Source organism: Botryllus schlosseri, chromosome 13, assembly GCF_051294905.1.
Source record: "Botryllus schlosseri isolate E-star chromosome 13, Bs_hap1, whole genome shotgun sequence".
NCBI lineage: Eukaryota > Metazoa > Chordata > Ascidiacea > Stolidobranchia > Styelidae > Botryllus > Botryllus schlosseri.
The window spans coordinates 12,673,406-12,690,538 of NC_137248.1; the positions used below are offsets into that span (position 1 = coordinate 12,673,406).

Here is a 17,133-nt window from a genome sequence, read left to right on the forward strand (position 1 = left end):
TGGTTGTCAGTTTTCAAAACGAAAATGATATTGTTACTCAGAGAAAAGATAGATTTCCAAGTGAAAACTTTAAAAAAATTCGTCATGTCATAGAAAAGTCGGTTGGTACGAATTCGAAACAAATGAACTTCGATTATCACGACAAAGGGAATAAAGATCAACGGAGTATTTCGAAGTGGTATGTTCAGCAATCACTAAATGACAAAAATATCAAACTGTGCATACAACTCGGTTAGGTAAACGATACAGTTACAAGTTGGCTGAAATCTTGATTTACTAATGACAGCTTGGTGATGTAAAGCTCAACCACTCCAGTGTGCTTATTGCAAAGTATTTGACACAAACAAAATATTGAATGAAGACCTACACCTCGGTTTCGTTACCAAGCGAGTGAAAATTGTTTTCTGTTTGGAGGATATGATTTGCATTTAGAAAAACGACCTACACCGATTAAGCGACGCTGTTTAACATCATAATCCGTCGAGTGAGTAAAATGGAGTTCGGTTTAGTGAGTTAATTGCTGGGGATTCAATCACATACAAGTAAGGTATTTTAGCGACTGAGTATTGTGATGGCATTTACCTTTAGTGGGGCAGCATAGCAAACCTATTGTGCATTTTGTGATACAAGCACCAAATTTGGCACACATGTATATTAACATGTTGCGAACATTTTCAGATATTGAGCCACTCGGAATTCTCTCTTTATGTCCGCCACATTGAATTTCAAAATGGCCGCCATTTGGAATCTACATTTGCGATTATGTCTGGGTCAAATGCTACTATTGACTTCATTTTGGTGTCAAAATGTATGTTTTTTGGGTCAAGGAATCCAATAGTACCAATTTCACAATGCAATGCTCAACCCAATGCACAGTTCTAATGCACTAATCTAAATCAAATGAAGAAATCTAAAATTTTAACGCACAAATCTAAATCAAATGCACAAATCTAAGATTCTAACACACAAATCTAAATCAAATGCACAAATCTAAAATTCTAATATGCAAATCTAAATCAAATGCATGCACAAACCTAATCCAATGCACAATCCAATGGTACGAATTCCAACTTAATGTTATCCTTCATAGTCTGTTGTATAATTGTAATTACAACTTATCTAGGAAATATTTGATTCAACACGATACTTTGAAAAGAATGATTTTATGCAAGCATGTTAAATGGGTGTAAAAGTCTTATGTCTGTAAATGTCTACATGGTCTAAAATCTGACGCTAGGTGTATACTGTATACTGACATTCTACAATGGTCTGGTATGATTGATAGGTATCTGAGGCTAGGTATATATCGGTACTGAGGATACGCGTAAACAGTGTCATGTTAACAAGTTCAGCACTGCCACAAGTACAAGTAGCCTATGTTGTGGACCAGTTGCTTGTCCTCCTGTTCAAACCATTCCATGACAGCTGCTGACAGGAACTTGAACAGCTCGGTCTTGTTGCTGTCCACTCGTAGGAAATTTTGCCAGTTTCCTGGTATGGATGCGGAGGCCACCACACGTCTCCGCACGCCTTGTCCCCGCTTTACACGTGTACTACCTTTCAGTGAATCAGCAAGGTAAGTATCCCAGACCAGATCCAGGCGTGACACTGTTTGCAGCTTCGTAGACATATATGGGATGAAGATCTGATGTGCATAGTCTTCAAAGGTCTTTAATGCAGCCGGCTTCAGCATCTGGACTATGGCCCCTCCATCAAGCACTATACAGGTAGTGACAGGAGTCTCTGTCTTGGGGTAGGAGACTTCTTCCAAGCATGTGATGATATCATTTTTGGTACCAGTGAAGAGGTTTCCACCAGCAGACAGTGCAGGAGGACATACCTGGTTCTCGTGACGAAAGAAAGAACTCCTCAAGGTTTCCATCCCTCGTCTGGCAGCTAATGTACAGGCGTGCGAAGAGTTCACGGTCATTCTTGACAGAGGTGAGCTGTTGCTGACCTTTGCTCTGGTTTCTTGGAGTTGAAGTGTTGAACACCTTCAGCTTGTTACGAGGAATGGCCGTGGTCAAAGTAGTCAAGAAAGCTACTCAAGTAGAAGTAGAAGTAGCGACGAAAAAATCTACTCAAGTACAAGTAGAAGTACTTTTTCCATAAGCAACCTAAAACTACTTGAAGTAGAAGTAGAATTGACCGACTTTAAATCTACTCAAGTAAGTAAGTAGTTGTGAAAACGACCCTAATTCGTTCACATGGATTGTCAAAAGGTGCAAATTGAACTATGCGAAAGGTGCCGAGCTCGATCATTGGATGAAAATGATAGTATTGATATGGAAATGCGATACTAATCCTCCGTTTTCTCGAACAGCAACGTTTAGAAAATATAATGGTATGGCACCCTCCGCCATATTATAAGGCCCGTAGTTTAGTCGAAGAGCAATACGGAGAAGTTGTATAGGAACCGGTGTAAACACTTGGCGCGATTAGTAAACGGTAATAAAAATATGGTGGACCGTAAAATTGCCATATTGTGTAGCTTTATTTCCGGAAAATAAAGGCATTCTACCCTTGCTTTTATAATTCAACATGTATGTTATCCCGAGAACTGATATTAATTAGAACTCAACGTATATGATACTGGGAATTGAAAGTGAAATATAAATACTACTTCTAAAAGCAGAACATGTATTTCATGTCTTTAGTCCAGAAAGTTTCAAAGGTGGTATACTAAAACAGCTCTAAAACTAAAAGAAAAGTCAGAGTCCACTTTTCCAGATTAGGACACGCCATGGACATGCTAGATTACGATATGATATGTCAGATTGCGAAACATCAGTTTCAAACGTTGTGATGAGCCATATATACTGTGATGAATTATTTCATATGGGCAAATGGCGACAATGTGGTGTGAACGGAACCACGCCAGCCCGCTACCTAAATTATATTCACCGATACTTTCGTGAAACCATAGTGGTTACTCCACATCCATTGCGCGCGAAGCGCGACGAAAATTCTGGGCTCTACTCAACTTTTATGAAAACTAAATGTTAATACTCCGTGAAAACAGCCCCTAAAGTCATCAGGCTATCTTCCTGATTGGAGGATTGAACTACTTCTACTTGACAAACTGAAAATAGTGAAAAGTAAGTAAGTAGATCACAAAATATTATGAAGTAGAAGTAGAAGTAGCGAAAATGAGATCTACTTGAGTACGTACCAGAAGTAGAGGAAAACTACTTGAGTACTTCGAAAAAGTAGAAGTACTTCGTTACTAACCACCTCTGGGAATGGGGTCGTCCACTGCCTTTGTTCTGTCCAACAGACACTCTCTGGTGAAAGCCTCGAACTGCTCTTGGCCAATCCTCTTGGCATTCATCACGGTCTCCACGGTAGCAGGACCTGCAATGTCATTTGTGTCCAGTACGACAAGATCCTGACTCTCCTCCTCGAATGGGTTGCCCATCTCCTCTATGACACCGACGAGGGAGCGAACATCTTTCACAAATGAGGCCTGTACACTTGGCGTCTGATCGTGATGACGTGTATCTGCTGTTTGCCGTCTCCAGTATTGGTTCCCGTCATGGAATTCTTCTATCACCCTAGCAACTTCTGGTCCCGCAACCATCCAGCGACGAAGGGCAAGAGTTGTTAGTGAGCCCAACTGCGCCATCGTCTCCTTTAATGCAGGCATTATTTTGCTCATGTGCCTGGTCAATCGGGATTGAAGAGAACACCCTCTGCGTTTTCAGAACTGTGAAATGGCCTTCACTGAATTTCCTGGCCACCACCACCACCACCAGAATCGAGTCATTAGACTATAATATCGACAAATGTAGTCGATAAGTGGCCATGTTATGTGAAGCCGCCATTTTCAAATCCAATATGGCGGCACATTGGTAAAAATACGCATTGCAGATTGTTACCATTGGATTCCTTGACCCAAGCAACATACATTTAGATACCAAAATAAAGTCAATAGCAGCATTAGGCCCCGAGATAATCGCAAATGTAGATTTCAAATGGCGGCCATTTTGAAATCCAATATGGCGGACATAAAGAGAGAATTCTGAGTGGCTCAATATCTGAAAATGTTCGCAACATGTTAATATACATGTGTGCCAAATTTGGTGCTTGTATCACAAAATGCACAATCCTTTTGAATATTTGGGCTAAACCGCCCCACTACTTAGCGAATGACAACGGAAAAATTTCCGATTTCTTTGTCGGTGTAGGCCTATGTGATACACAAATAATTCTAGTACACCTAACTATAGGACACATTTGGCAAACGTCGTACAAATTGTTTCTTTGTGATGGTAACGAATTTCAGTAGTCTGGTTAGATGATGACGATTATTTTAGGCGGTTCAAATCGGTATCACTACTATGAACGACAATACAAACAGATTTTTGCAGATTTCAGTGTAGCCCATACTTCAATTTTACTATTGTTTTGAGTTTTGTATTACCCAAGACCGGTTGAATAGGTTGCATCCAGTAAAGATATTCCAATTGCTTCTGCGCTGATCAAAGTCTTAGAGTGTGACCTCGTAATGTTTTTACATTTCACGCATTTTCGACAGTGAGTGTGAACAGAGTTTAACACGGATTAAATGACGCCGCCCCGGAGTTCAAACTGATATTTTCGCACTGCGTAATGTTCGTATGTTTCAATTCGATGTCGCAGATTCCGACAATAAGGTATTGCACCAGTTGTTAATCAGCAAACGAAATTGTTGTTTCATCTTTAGTCTTGGTTACTGGAAACAATTATATTTGTAAAATATTTTCTGATATCCGCGATATGCAGAGTGATTTGTACCTAGGTGGGATAATTTTCCAATCAAGAACATTTCAGACACGCATAGTTTTACAACTCAATATGTTAATAACGACGTACTGAAATGCTTGTTGTGTCATAATAACCTTTACCACAACGCCGGGTCTAATTAACGTGAATAATTTAGTAATCTAGACCTGATCAACTATTACATACGTCAAATCGATGTGTGTCTATCCTTATGTTTACAGTATGATAAATTTCAATGTAACATCGGCGTTTGATCGTAAGAAATGAATTTTTAACTACGTCGGTCAGACTTTCAAATCTCGTATATTCTCAACATATGTTAATCTCAAGTTGCGTGCACCGAGTAGTAATTACTTTATGTTATAGAGCAGTGATTCCCAACCGCGGCCCTGAGGGCCGCATGCGGCCCCCAGCTAGCCTTCTTGCGGCCCCCACAAAAATTTTGAGAAATCGATTTATGAAAAAAAATTACATTTATAAATACTCTTGCTTGGCTTGGAGTCCGGAGTTTTCAATTAGGATTGCAGGAAAGTTGTGAGTAGACTGCTAAGATTACGTCACTGCTGTTTCAATGCAATGTGCCCTAGCTTTCAAGTTGAACGGGCAGTACCTATAGATATAGGTTAAGATATAGGTATTGACAGGACCGTAACTGCCGCACCCCTAGCCCCCCAATTGGGGGGAGCGAGCTCGATGGGGGCCCAAAACTATTTAGTGAATTAGCATAAATTATAGAGTATTTTATGAAATTTTATGCTACTTTTTCAAAGATTTTTCGCGCTGCGCGCGATTTCAAGTTTCCAAGTACCTTAATTATTGGGTACTCTTCGACCAAGATAAAATACGCAAGATTTATAGAAGTGGGCATATCGGCGTTGGCCATTACCGCGCCACGACGCACGAAGACATATACAGTTTTAGGCCATGTAACATGCGACTCCAAGAAGTGTGCCAGAACGATCGACAGCGAGAAAACCTTGGCCGAAAAAGACTGCCCTTCCGCTGACCGAACACTTCGTTATGTATATTCAAAATACTTATAGGTATAATTGACCATAGGCGCCTAAATGACTGGTGCCGAATGTTCCTGTCTTGGCAATCTGAACGTCACGAGACAAATAGGCTACCATACCGCAGGGAGGAATTATATGCCAGTGAAGAACTACCAATTTGAAATCGTGTGCATCTTTTAGTTTAGTACCGTAGCGATGGTGTGAATGTGAGGTTCACGTTCGCGTTCTGTGTGTGAACTTCGGAAATTTTGAGGTTCGCGTTCACAACAGAACCTTGGTATAGGTTCTGCACTGTGAACCTTTTTCATATATATTACAATTTTCACTTCATTATAACTTATTTGGTTCACATTTATTGCATTTCAACTGCGAACCGCTCTATGCATGGCACTGGCAGCATAAACGATCAACACCTTGACAATTTCAAAAATTTTACTTACTTTCTAACAACCCAGGTAACACGCATACTTGGTGCCCACGTGGCATTTAGGTGGTTTGATGGGGTGATAAAATTAAATGGTTTCATAACATGGTACCCACATCGATCCCAAGAGGAATTTAGAGTCAATGATAGGCCCGAAAATACCACACCAAGCCCACATAGATCCCGTCACTAAATGCACTCGCTTATATGTACTAATTTTAACTCATGAAGTCTTTTACGCCATAAATATATGTGAATAAATAATTTATGCCTGGGATTTACGTCAATGAAGACGTGTCGATATCTCACACCGTTCCCACATTGGACCCACAAGTTTCCCGTCGATAGCTATATTTTTCCCACAGCAGGATTTTTTCGTCCGTTGTAAGGCACACTTGCATTTATTATTTCGCAATGATAGTCGGTGGAACATTACGACTTGAACTCCGTCACAAAGACACCTTCCTATCTTTTCACTGTATCGCAGTTTTGTGGTGATTTGAAGTGATGAGATTTTTTAATAATAAACTCAAGGAGACCATTATCCTTTCTCTACATGAATTGAATAGTACATAAATTTACCGTATGCGACACAAAAGTGAACTAAAACGCACGCCGGGAGTGACTCGAATTGTTCACACAATTGCGATGTTTTACATTTGCGAGTATGTTTGTGAAGTCCCAGACTCCCAATGAAAGAAAACTTCTTCTAGTCGCTCCAGGGATCACCCAGTCGTGACAAGTGAGCCAATCATATGCAAGCTCGCGAGTTCTCATGTGAGAAGTGAGAGACACCGCCGCGATTCTAGGCGAGTCGAGTGGCGTGTGTAGAAATCAATAATGGCGGCTTCACGCGTGTGGACTGTCTGCGTAAGACAACTATTGCAGTGCGGCGAGATATGTCAGATCAGATGATGCGTATGGATAATTATATCAATCGTTCGTTTGGATGATGAAGATTGAGTTTGTCAAGGGATATTAAGTGGCAATTAGTGTAGTCATCAGGAACGTACGGATATTAGGCACCACTCGTCTCTGGCCTCAAAAACAGATTTGTGTGTAGATTTATCTGTAGTAGGTAATACTGTAGCGCGCCATTACGGCTGTTGAACAGCCCTACTCGCAATGCGATCGGTAAAGTTAGTGAAACTGATCTCACCCTAATGCTATATACGATCATATCGGTTTCGAAAATCTAAAATTTAATATTTTATATTCTGTTTTAGCGCTCATTGATAAATTGGGATTCGCACCAATGATAGGCCACGGCAGTCTAAGTGTATGATTGTGGGTATCCCTAAAAGACGGAGAAGCGGGTTGCTCTACACGTAATATTACAATTTGCAAAGTAGGCCTAGTCCGATCACCGATCGGATCTTTGCGTCACGACCAACTAGATAATTTCGGATTCAAGATGCACGATTAGGGTGTACGGTATTATCTATTTTTTAAATGTCATAGTGGAATTAATACGCTAGGAGCGTCCATCTAAGATGCGCAAGTGCCACAGTTTTGTTTTGCTTTTCAGCAGCAATGCGTTTTGCCGCTTATTTTTTGTACATTGCACAGCATTCGTTGTATGCCACCGGCGGCGGTGGGCGAATTGTCTTGCTGTTATCATTGTAACTTCTACGAGCTTGTGAGTAATGAAATAAGTAGAGATCGGCTGATCAATTATTTGGATTATTGCATACCAATGTAAGCACTCAGATACCACAATGACGCCAGTGTGAAACCGCGCAGAAATTTACATCTGATCACGTCAATTATTAAAATAGGATTCTGCCACACTTCAAAGTGTCTCTGCGTACAGAGCTCCCTGCCGCGTTTCCAATTAAAGATGGCGAGGAACTCAAAGAGATGGATCAGCTTGTAAAAAGTGATTCTGGAGTATTTGAACAAATTGTAAAAAATACCCCTGCCAATTAAGGTGCAGGCGCGTACTAATCTGCGCTTTCTTATAGGTGAAGGCTCTTGTCGGTGTTGGTGGAAATACTATTGACGAATTCATAAGGCGGACAATGCCAAGACTAATGAAAAATGAATTTGCGAAGTGCTGCAGTGTCTTCGGAAAAAAGGACGACAAAATCCGTCTGAAAGATACAGTAATTTTTAATAGTGTTTTTGGTATGTTGCTCGATAGAATTTGAAGTAGTTTATTCAGTTATGGACTGATTTATCTTGAACAGCTGCAGTCAAGATGAACTTTGCCACAAAAGAATGCACCGAAAAGGACGTTGAAAGCTCCATGCGAAAATGGCTTCAGAACTCCAGAGATCGTGCCGGCGGTTCAAGGTACGGACAAAAGAAGAGACAAGAGCGCGACAATGCCACAATCTGAAGCATTGGGGTTACCTTCAACCAGAAAAGCGCGGCGTATTCATAATATCAATCGTTTCATTTAACTGTGAGCACGCAAAGAGTGTTCCGATTGTATGATAATCCAAGCTACTTCGCCTGTGTGGCTATTGCACTCTGGTCGTTTCTGTGTCAGGATATACCAAGACATTGAAATATTGCCGGAGGTGCTCAAGTAGTAGTTATGCATTACCAAATTTGAAGTGGAAGGAGCAATTTCCAAGACATGTAAAAACTAGTATCGGAGAGTAGACTTTTTTCAATGGATTCCATACTTGAGCAGTTAATCGGGGAGGCTAATTTCGAAATATGTATCTCTGTGGGCTAATTTAAAATGACTAATTTATGCGTCCACTATAGATAAAGAGGCTTTTTCATGCTGTTTTTCAAACAAACTTATCCTGAAACTACTAGCCACCTTTCAAAATCCTCATTGTAAAGAATAAGTTGTCAGTTTTTCGTAAACTGTTCACAGTGTTCAAGTAGAAGTTGGAGTAGTCTACACATAGTTGCTTGAGTAAGTGGTGCAAGTAGGCAAAACCTATTGAAGAATTCTGAAAGAGTAGGTAAGTGCAGTCGTGTAATTTCCTTGTCTAGTCATATCTTGATGGAAACCTCCCAAATGTACGTTGTACGAATGTTACATTGAATATATTGGATGGTTTTCTGTAGCCGATGTTGATGCTTATTTATTTGCACGGAGAAATTCCGCGTATCTGCTGTGAAACTAATAACATACGTCTATCGTTATGTTGAATTGTGGAATTTGAAGTTGGCTCGTCTTGTTAGTTTTAATATCTGCCTGGCATAGAACGACATATTCCTTCTATTAGAATGGTCCACGTGTTAAGTTGAAAATTTTGGAATGTGTGTGTTGCATTCAAAATTATTTGCAACCAGAAATTCCTTAGGCCTAGAACATAAATTGATAATCAACATCTTGGCACTGTTGAGGGTAAAGAGGAATTGCCCACTACCCATTGCAAACTCTTCACATTTCAAAACTGATCTCGTACCTGCTGCCTCTTCAGATTTTAATTAACGTCATGCCTTGACGTAATCAAGTTTGACTTGCATATTGAGTGACTACGGTAACCGATTTCAATTGATCACTGCTTCATATAATAATGATGATTTCTGTTCATATTCTTGCCATGTTTTTTATCATTCTATTCCTTTCTGTATGTGATGCCTTTTTGCACATGCTTTTCCAATTTCTTTATCATGCATTACCTTGCTTCATGTGACACTGCCCTTGTACATATTCTTGCCATGTCTTTTAGTATTCTTTTGGTAGATTGCGGTAATTGCTTCTTTTTCAAGTCTTGCCAATTTTGATAATTTTTTCATCGCTGCCTCAAATTACTGCCTCGAATTACTTGTGGGTCACTCAAATTTTTCAAGCAAACGTGCAACACCACAGGGACAAGGGTTTAATGTTCTGCCGTGACCCATACATCTTCGTTTATTATTGTTACTACTCACTTTCGCCAAACTGAACAGTTTCTCTGCATGTATAAATTTTGCAATATACTGATTTGCCCGATGACTGTGTGAATAGATATTGTTGTATTAGGTTTCGGGGAATGATATCGGTGGATGAGATAGTACAGAAGTGGGAGACAGGGCTAGTGGTGGATTGCGGCGGCGGGCTGTGGCACCTATCCGGCATCGTGGGGCACCCAGGTGGTACCCCACCTAATACCGACAGATATAGCCGCCACAATTTTGTGGTTACCAGGTGGTTTCCCTCGCGGTCACCTGCTTCCGACCCACGTTGGTCCCTTGTTGTCCCCAGGTGACCGTGTTACCTGGGAAAAGTTTGCTCGAAATATCCAGCTTTCCGTTTGTGAATATTTAGTGACTCTCTGCTGTGAGCTTGACCGGCAATCACACAATATCAAGAGCAAAATACACTACATGTAGATAGCGAATGATGCTTATTCAATCGATATCGTTTTCTGATGTAAAAATCTAGTATCGTACGGGGTCAATCTTGTCTTCGCATGTTTGCTGTATCATAGAAACCAAATCCGTGCGATTAGGGTGTTGGCAATTGTTGTATAACTTGTTAATGGAGTGATAACGGTAGCAAGTATAGAAACCCGTTTTACACTCTGCGCAATATCCATGTAGCAATACTCAGACGCCGAATACATTTTCGGGTCTGGCCTGGACCGTTAAGGCGTAAGCTTATATTGCCTGGCAAGTCCTCGTCGAAATTGTTGGCGAAGCGACGAAAGATATTGATTTATTGGATTATTATATCATTTCATTGCCTCAGTTTATACATTTAGCGACGTTTAAAACGGCAATATGTACTTCAGCATTGTGCCATTATGTGGCCCGAGTCGTCGCTGGGTATCGTGTACATTAATATAGGCTATCACTTCATTGAAATATAGGGTTGGAATTAGCAATATGACGTCACGTGACGTCATGAGGTTCACGTTCGCGTTCACACAGAACCTTTCAATAAGGTTCGCGTTCACACGAACCTGAACCTTTCAGAGGTTCACACAATCCCTATTAGTACGTTTGGGCGATTCTATATTTTTTGATATAGCAGACTGGAGGTCACGAAATAACAAATAACACCATGTACCGAAGTCGTACCAACGGTTCCGCCCGTCCGAATATGTTTCATTATTATTAACGGGCCCGCCTACAGTTTCCAAGACACCTCACTCAGCTCTACCGGTAAATCTGATTACGTGAGCAGAGAGGACAAGTAATTAATTGATAGCAATATATATGCAATTCCCGATCTTATTGACCTATTTTATTTTGAATTATCGAAAATTTTCGCGCTCCACGCTGGGTCACTAAACGGGGATCCCGATTTCGTGGCAGAAGCGAACAACGGCACGGGGGTCTGTTTATCACCCTATGGGAGCTCAAGACCCAAGTGTTTTGGGGGCCTGACGAAGTGCTGTTTCGTTCCTGCCAACGGGTATACGCCCGAAAATGTTTAATTATTATTGAGTGGTCCTACCTTTTCAAACACAACTCACTCGGCTCAGCTGGTCAATCTGATTACGTGTGCAGAGAGAGGATAAAAATTGATACCAATATATATGCAATTCCCGATTATATTGACCGATTCAATCATGAATTATAGAAATTTTTGTCGAGATTTGTCGAGAGAATCTGCCTAAAACGGACACCCGATTTAGACGATAAATAGCGGTAAACAGCCACATAGCCTGAGGGGTCTGGGGGCTTCGAAGTTCGGTTTATCACCCTATGGGGGGGCCAAGAGAATTTTTTTTGGGGGGGGGGCTGACGAAGTGCTGTTACGGCCCTCGGTATTGATAACTAATTTACGGATAGATGTGCATTGTGCAACAAGTGACTCACGATTGAATACGCCGAGATGCATACTGCTTAGCCGGCAAAAAGCAGCATAATTAGTGGTCCTATAGCTCGCGACCCAAGCGTCCGAATAATTTGATATGTCGGGGTTTATCGAAAGCAAGTGTCGCACTGATTCCAAAAATACGAATTGAAATCTCGCTACGGCAATAAAACTACTCCCAAATAGCCAGCAAAGGTTGATTGTTCTGAACAACGGGAGCGCGGCAACACAATGGCCAATGGCGTCAAGCGAATGATCGGAACAATGCAAATTTTCATATTTTGGTGACTATTTTGGGTTCCTTTCATTGCCCTGGTATTCGTGCGGCCCCGGCCGCACTCTGAAATTCTAAATTTGGCCCTGCCACCGAGAAAGGTTGGGAACCACTGTTATAGAGTATACCGAGTAGTAATTACTTTTACAGTTGAACAAAAAAGATGAGTTGGCGGTATATGACTACAACTGAACTTGCTATGAATTTTAGATTGCAGCGATTGTATGTACTCGCGTAATCTTGTCTACTTTCCATACGGATACTGTAGAGTCGATTGGGTCAGTTACAAACGGATTTACTTGACAAGGTTTTTCCTTGTTGACTCAATGGAGTATGGTAAAATGTTAAAATATCGAGACGTAATACTATTTCCGTAACTCAATTGCAACAAAAAATAACCAGATAGCTTGTTCAAGGTTTCAACAAATAGATTGAATTATTCCGATTTAACTCATGGCGTTGCAACTCGATCGCGGTATGCACAAGTGGTTGTCAAGTTAGAAATATTTACAACAGGTGCTATTTCATTGATTGACTCGATTGTGCGTAGTAACACATTAAAATATCGCGATAGCATAGTGATATTATTTACTGAAACTCTATTTGACAAACGGAAAACTCAGTCGTGAATAGAGTTGTAAGGTTTCATTACTTGTTTCAAATCAATATGCGTATACTCTCTAAATATGACTGGGTTGAAAGTTGGTAGTCATGTTTGTCAATCTATTTCAATTCAGACTATGTCAAAGTCCAAATATTTCATTTTGGATTAAATATACCTTTATTACATCCCGCGAATGGATTCCGACACCGCACTATAACATTTTTGATAATAAGGACTCAAGGATTTTCAATCAACAATACCTGAATTTTTCTGGTAATGCTAGAGTTGGCAAATGATAAGTTGCCTGTTTTTGTTAAGCGTTTGATTTCTCAGTAATAAATACAATGATTATATGTGCATACTTGTGATTCTTGATTCTCATTGAGCTAGTTGGTATTGATTCTATAGGTGTGAAAACAGCGGCGCGGAATGTATGAATAATCCGATTTGTTTTAAAGTTGGTGTCAGTAATATTCAGGTTACGTTCGAATCAACAGATGTGTTAAATGGATTTCTCAAAGGATTAGAGTTGTGCCGAATCAACACATTCAAATACGAATCAACTTGATTTATGGAGTGAGTTTCATTTCAAGTTGACAAATTGACACATTGACACATTGATTGAATATTCTCATGATTTGTTTCACGCAACTAAAGTCAACCACTATTCCAGAGGTGTGAAAACACTGACATAGCGATCGCCGGATAGTGTGAAATTGTTGGTGTTCGAATCACCGTCTGCGATGGTTCTGTGACAAACTAATTACCGAAATATTACCTTGCAAGTGATTCCTAGATTTAGCAAACTATTTCACACCTTTTTTGCTGAAAGTACAACATGCCGCCGCAGCCTATACCGGAAAGTACGACTCATCGCCGCAGCCTATACCCGAAAGTACGAATCATCGCCGCGCCCATAAGAATAACGATATATTGTCGCACTCACCGTAAACGTTACGAATACGAAAACGATACGAATCGGTCATATATAATAATTTGGAATATGCACATTAACTAAGGACCAATCAAGTGATACATACAAAACATCGCTCGAGACATGCCTATACCCAAAAGTACGACATGTCAACGCACCCATAAGAACACATGGTGAATCACCAGAGGTCCCGTAAGAATACATGACAGGCAGGTCACGAGCGCGCCCATGAGAAACAATGGCACCGGTTGAGCGATAGAGGAGCCTGAAAGTACGAATCACCACCACGAGTTTCGCGGCACCGGTTGAGCGATCCTATACCGAAAAGGGTTACCTTGCGAGAGATGACTATACTAACCCAGGCACCGGTTGTGCGATAGGGGGGTGTCGCCAACTCACAGATTTCAACCGCCAAAGTCATCAGGTGTCACCTCATCACCTCACCCCTATACTTACAAGGCACCGGTAGAGCGAAAGGAGGGGTCAAAAGGGTCACCGGTTCAACACGAGTTTCGCGGCACCGTTCGAGCGGGCCCATAAGAGCCCCAGGCAAATCACGACCGATCATAATAACTACTCCTGCCATCTTCCTAAAACCATGAGATTCAAGCCGGAAAAGATGAACAAGGAACATATCGCATTTAATGTAAACTGCAAGTTTGAAGCATAGAGAGCATGAATTTCCTTCTTGAGGCAAGATAAGAGGAAAAAAATGGGAAGGAACTTTGTGACAGAATACAACATGCAAATATCACAAAGAAAAAGTAACTAATGAATAACCAACAGTCACTATAATTTGACGTAGTAAGTAATTATAATGCGGCATTGCGGTAAGTAAGACCGGAAACTTTCTGCGGGGCATTCAAAATCCCGTCATTGGCCGGATCTGAATCTCGGGTCTTATGTGGCCCCGCTGTAAAATCTGTACATACATTCTTCCTCTATCTATAACATATATACCTTCGCATGCAGTTCGGACACGTGTTTACCTATATACAGTATATGGATTCATGATAGTCCGTTTACGTTGCATGGTTCATAATGTATGTGACGCCCCTACAGAATTGTGCCTCCATACGGGGTCAAAGGGTAAGAAGGGGAATCGTTAGTAACTTAGGATACATTTGTACGACCCAGACGAGCAAACACGATTTTCCATGAAGCGCGGTATAGTGGCCGAGCTACAGCTTGAATGTAAACTCTTGATGAATAAATGATGAGTCAAAACCTTGGCCAGGTTTTACAAAAAAAAATGACATTGAAACCAATTTACAAAACCTCTCTCACTTCATTGTAATATCATGAACTTGGATAAACTGAATTTCACACTGATTTCATTTTCGTAACGTATGGAAGTAAAATCCATGCATCGAGGCTGTATTAACAGGATTTATTTGATAAATCGACTGTCCGTCCACACAAGCAGTAATGAAAGAATTCGTACCTCTTCACATGTCTGCGTTTCCGTCCCTTTGCATTTTGCGGGCGTACCTTCACATACAGTGCACCTCAAAGCTAATAAGAATATATCGAATCGTTATTGTATAAGTCTTTCGTTGAAATCAATCTCTCTGGATGTATACCTCTGCTCAAGTGAAAAGTCAGGACCAGGAGGAAAATCACTGTTGATAGTTTCATGCTGACCGCAGTGTCGAGTTAACGTAGTGCTCCTATCTTCGGCTGTTTATTGACTTCAGAAATGAATGTAGCCGCGCCAGCTGAATTGCGAACTTGATTTAAATACAAACGAGAGCTCTTTATATGCGATATCACATTGACCGGCGGCGAATTGCGCATGTTTCCAGTTCTTGCGCCCTGTCTCTCTCGTGCTCTCGTCATAATTTACTGAAATCAGCAAAATAGTTGATTGTTGAGGATGTAAAAATCTAAATTTGGAATTAAAATGTCTAAGCTAAGCTACACCGCGTTCATTCGTACATGCTTACAAGTCGGTTGTTTTGCATTCGACAATGGCACTGACTTTACTGTTACTATGAAACTCGTGTCGTAAGTAAGTTGTATACAAAGTAACTTCTCAAAATCCTGAATAAACTCAAAACACCCAAGTACCCGAATCATTCTGTCTCGTCGATCAACAAAGTAATGACGAAGAGAAACGGAGATTTCGGGAATTTTAAGTTGACAATGTTGAATAACATCAACTGTAAACATAGTGATAATAAAATATTTACAGTGGAGTCGATATTCGTCCCCTGAAACTTTGTGGTCTTGTTATCCTTATTTCAGGAGCTTAGTTGTATGTCTGTTGCAAGTATCTGAATCGCAGCGAAGTAGTCAATAGAGGCAACTTCGAACGCGTCTGATTATTTCTGTAAAAACGAAATAAGTTTCCATGGCTCATAATAAGAACGCTAAGTGCAAGAGACAAAGAGAGGTTAACGTCATTCTGCCAGTACGTTGCATTAAATTCAACCAATAGTTAACGTGATGCTTGGGGTGATGTAATTTTAACAATCCGCGGCTGGAATTTTGGTATTTTAATTTATGAGAAGAAAACATTTGGAAATTAAATGACCTCACAGTGACGCCACAATGAGAAAACGTATAGGTGAACAATTTATGCCGGAGTACAATGGGGAATACCAATAGGTTGTGGGTTCTAGTCCGACCGAGCTCGACTCTAGAATCCCTTGCCAAGTATTGGAGGTTTATCTAGGCTCGTCCTCGCCATCTGATACGAGGGGGCACTGTTTTGAAAAGCCTAGACGTCGGCCGTGCTACAGGTGGGAAGCTATACGGCATCAAAATTAAAAAATATATATCGGCATGTTATAAATGACTATTGTAGCAGAAAACACGATGACTGCCACAAACCATATGAATGTCACAAACAACAACGGCAATGGAGATGATGTGAAATAATATTATGTACTCCGATTACAATTCAAAATATACATAAGAATCGTGCATACCAGCGAAAGGTGTGTGAGCCCTTGTGAACTCACACATGTTCGCAAAGTAACAGAACCACAATAACATTTGTGTGACTGGGGTTGGCGAGATAACGCATTAGTTGTATGATCCACAGCTGCAACGACAGAGGCCGACTTGGAAATCCCTGCCAAAGGTTTTTGATGTTTATCAAGGCTCCTTCTCGTCATCTGATCCGCGTAAGCGACGTCTTAAAAAGCCTAGAAGTGGTCCGTGCTACAAGTTGGTAGCTACGGAATCATGATAAGGAATATGGGCCTGATGTAAATGACCTGTTCGGCAGGCCGGATTCCTGAATTGATACAGTAAATGCGAATTTATTCACCTACACAAGGAATAAATCGTATTTATTTAGACTTCAAGTTCAAATATTGACACGAGAAACAATATTTATTGAATTTTATGACGTAATATACTTCAATAACATTTGAAGTCAATAAGACATCTGTGGT

At 40.7% G+C, this 17,133-nt stretch overlaps 3 protein-coding genes across 4 annotated transcripts in view; 1 reads left to right on the top strand and 2 right to left on the bottom strand.

Annotated features, from left to right (window-relative positions):
- Nucleotides 1–16,802, bottom strand: part of LOC145453484 (sushi, von Willebrand factor type A, EGF and pentraxin domain-containing protein 1-like) — a 61,198-nt gene extending 44,396 nt beyond the window's left edge. The window contains exons 1-4 of one of the 2 annotated variants that reach the window (XM_080331459.1): nucleotides 15,922–16,523; nucleotides 15,503–15,574; nucleotides 15,313–15,447; nucleotides 15,174–15,244 (exon numbers count right to left, since the gene is read on the bottom strand). In XM_080331459.1, the coding sequence (XP_080187585.1) occupies nucleotides 15,174–15,244; nucleotides 15,313–15,367 (126 nt within the window). In that variant the 5' untranslated portion in view covers nucleotides 15,368–15,447; nucleotides 15,503–15,574; nucleotides 15,922–16,523. Of the gene's footprint in view, nucleotides 1–15,173; nucleotides 15,245–15,312; nucleotides 16,524–16,662 lie in introns of those variants that run through there. The other variant, XM_080331458.1, reaches the window with a different exon arrangement.
- The window catches only part of LOC145453504 (B-cell receptor-associated protein 31-like), a 457,607-nt gene that overhangs the window by 425,932 nt on the left and 14,542 nt on the right, over nucleotides 1–17,133 (bottom strand). The gene's annotated exons all lie outside the window — the stretch shown is intronic.
- Nucleotides 7,062–10,105, top strand: LOC145453509 (uncharacterized). Its single transcript, XM_080331482.1, has 4 exons — nucleotides 7,062–7,529; nucleotides 7,980–8,106; nucleotides 8,166–8,328; nucleotides 8,391–10,105. Exons 1-4 carry the CDS (start codon nucleotides 7,483–7,485, stop codon nucleotides 8,540–8,542), a joined length of 489 nt encoding a protein of 162 aa, XP_080187608.1. The 5' UTR covers nucleotides 7,062–7,482; the 3' UTR covers nucleotides 8,543–10,105.

Excerpts from the sequence above, each read along its gene's own strand:
- LOC145453509 (XM_080331482.1), top strand. The coding sequence starts at position 7,483 with ATGATTGTGGGTATCCCTAAAAGACGGAGAAGCGGGTTGCTCTACAC. Across the intron at positions 7,530-7,979 it reads AGAAGCGGGTTGCTCTACAC|GATTCTGCCACACTTCAAAG; the intron begins GTAATATTACAA and ends TTATTAAAATAG. Across the intron at positions 8,329-8,390 it reads AATTTTTAATAGTGTTTTTG|CTGCAGTCAAGATGAACTTT; the intron begins GTATGTTGCTCG and ends TATCTTGAACAG.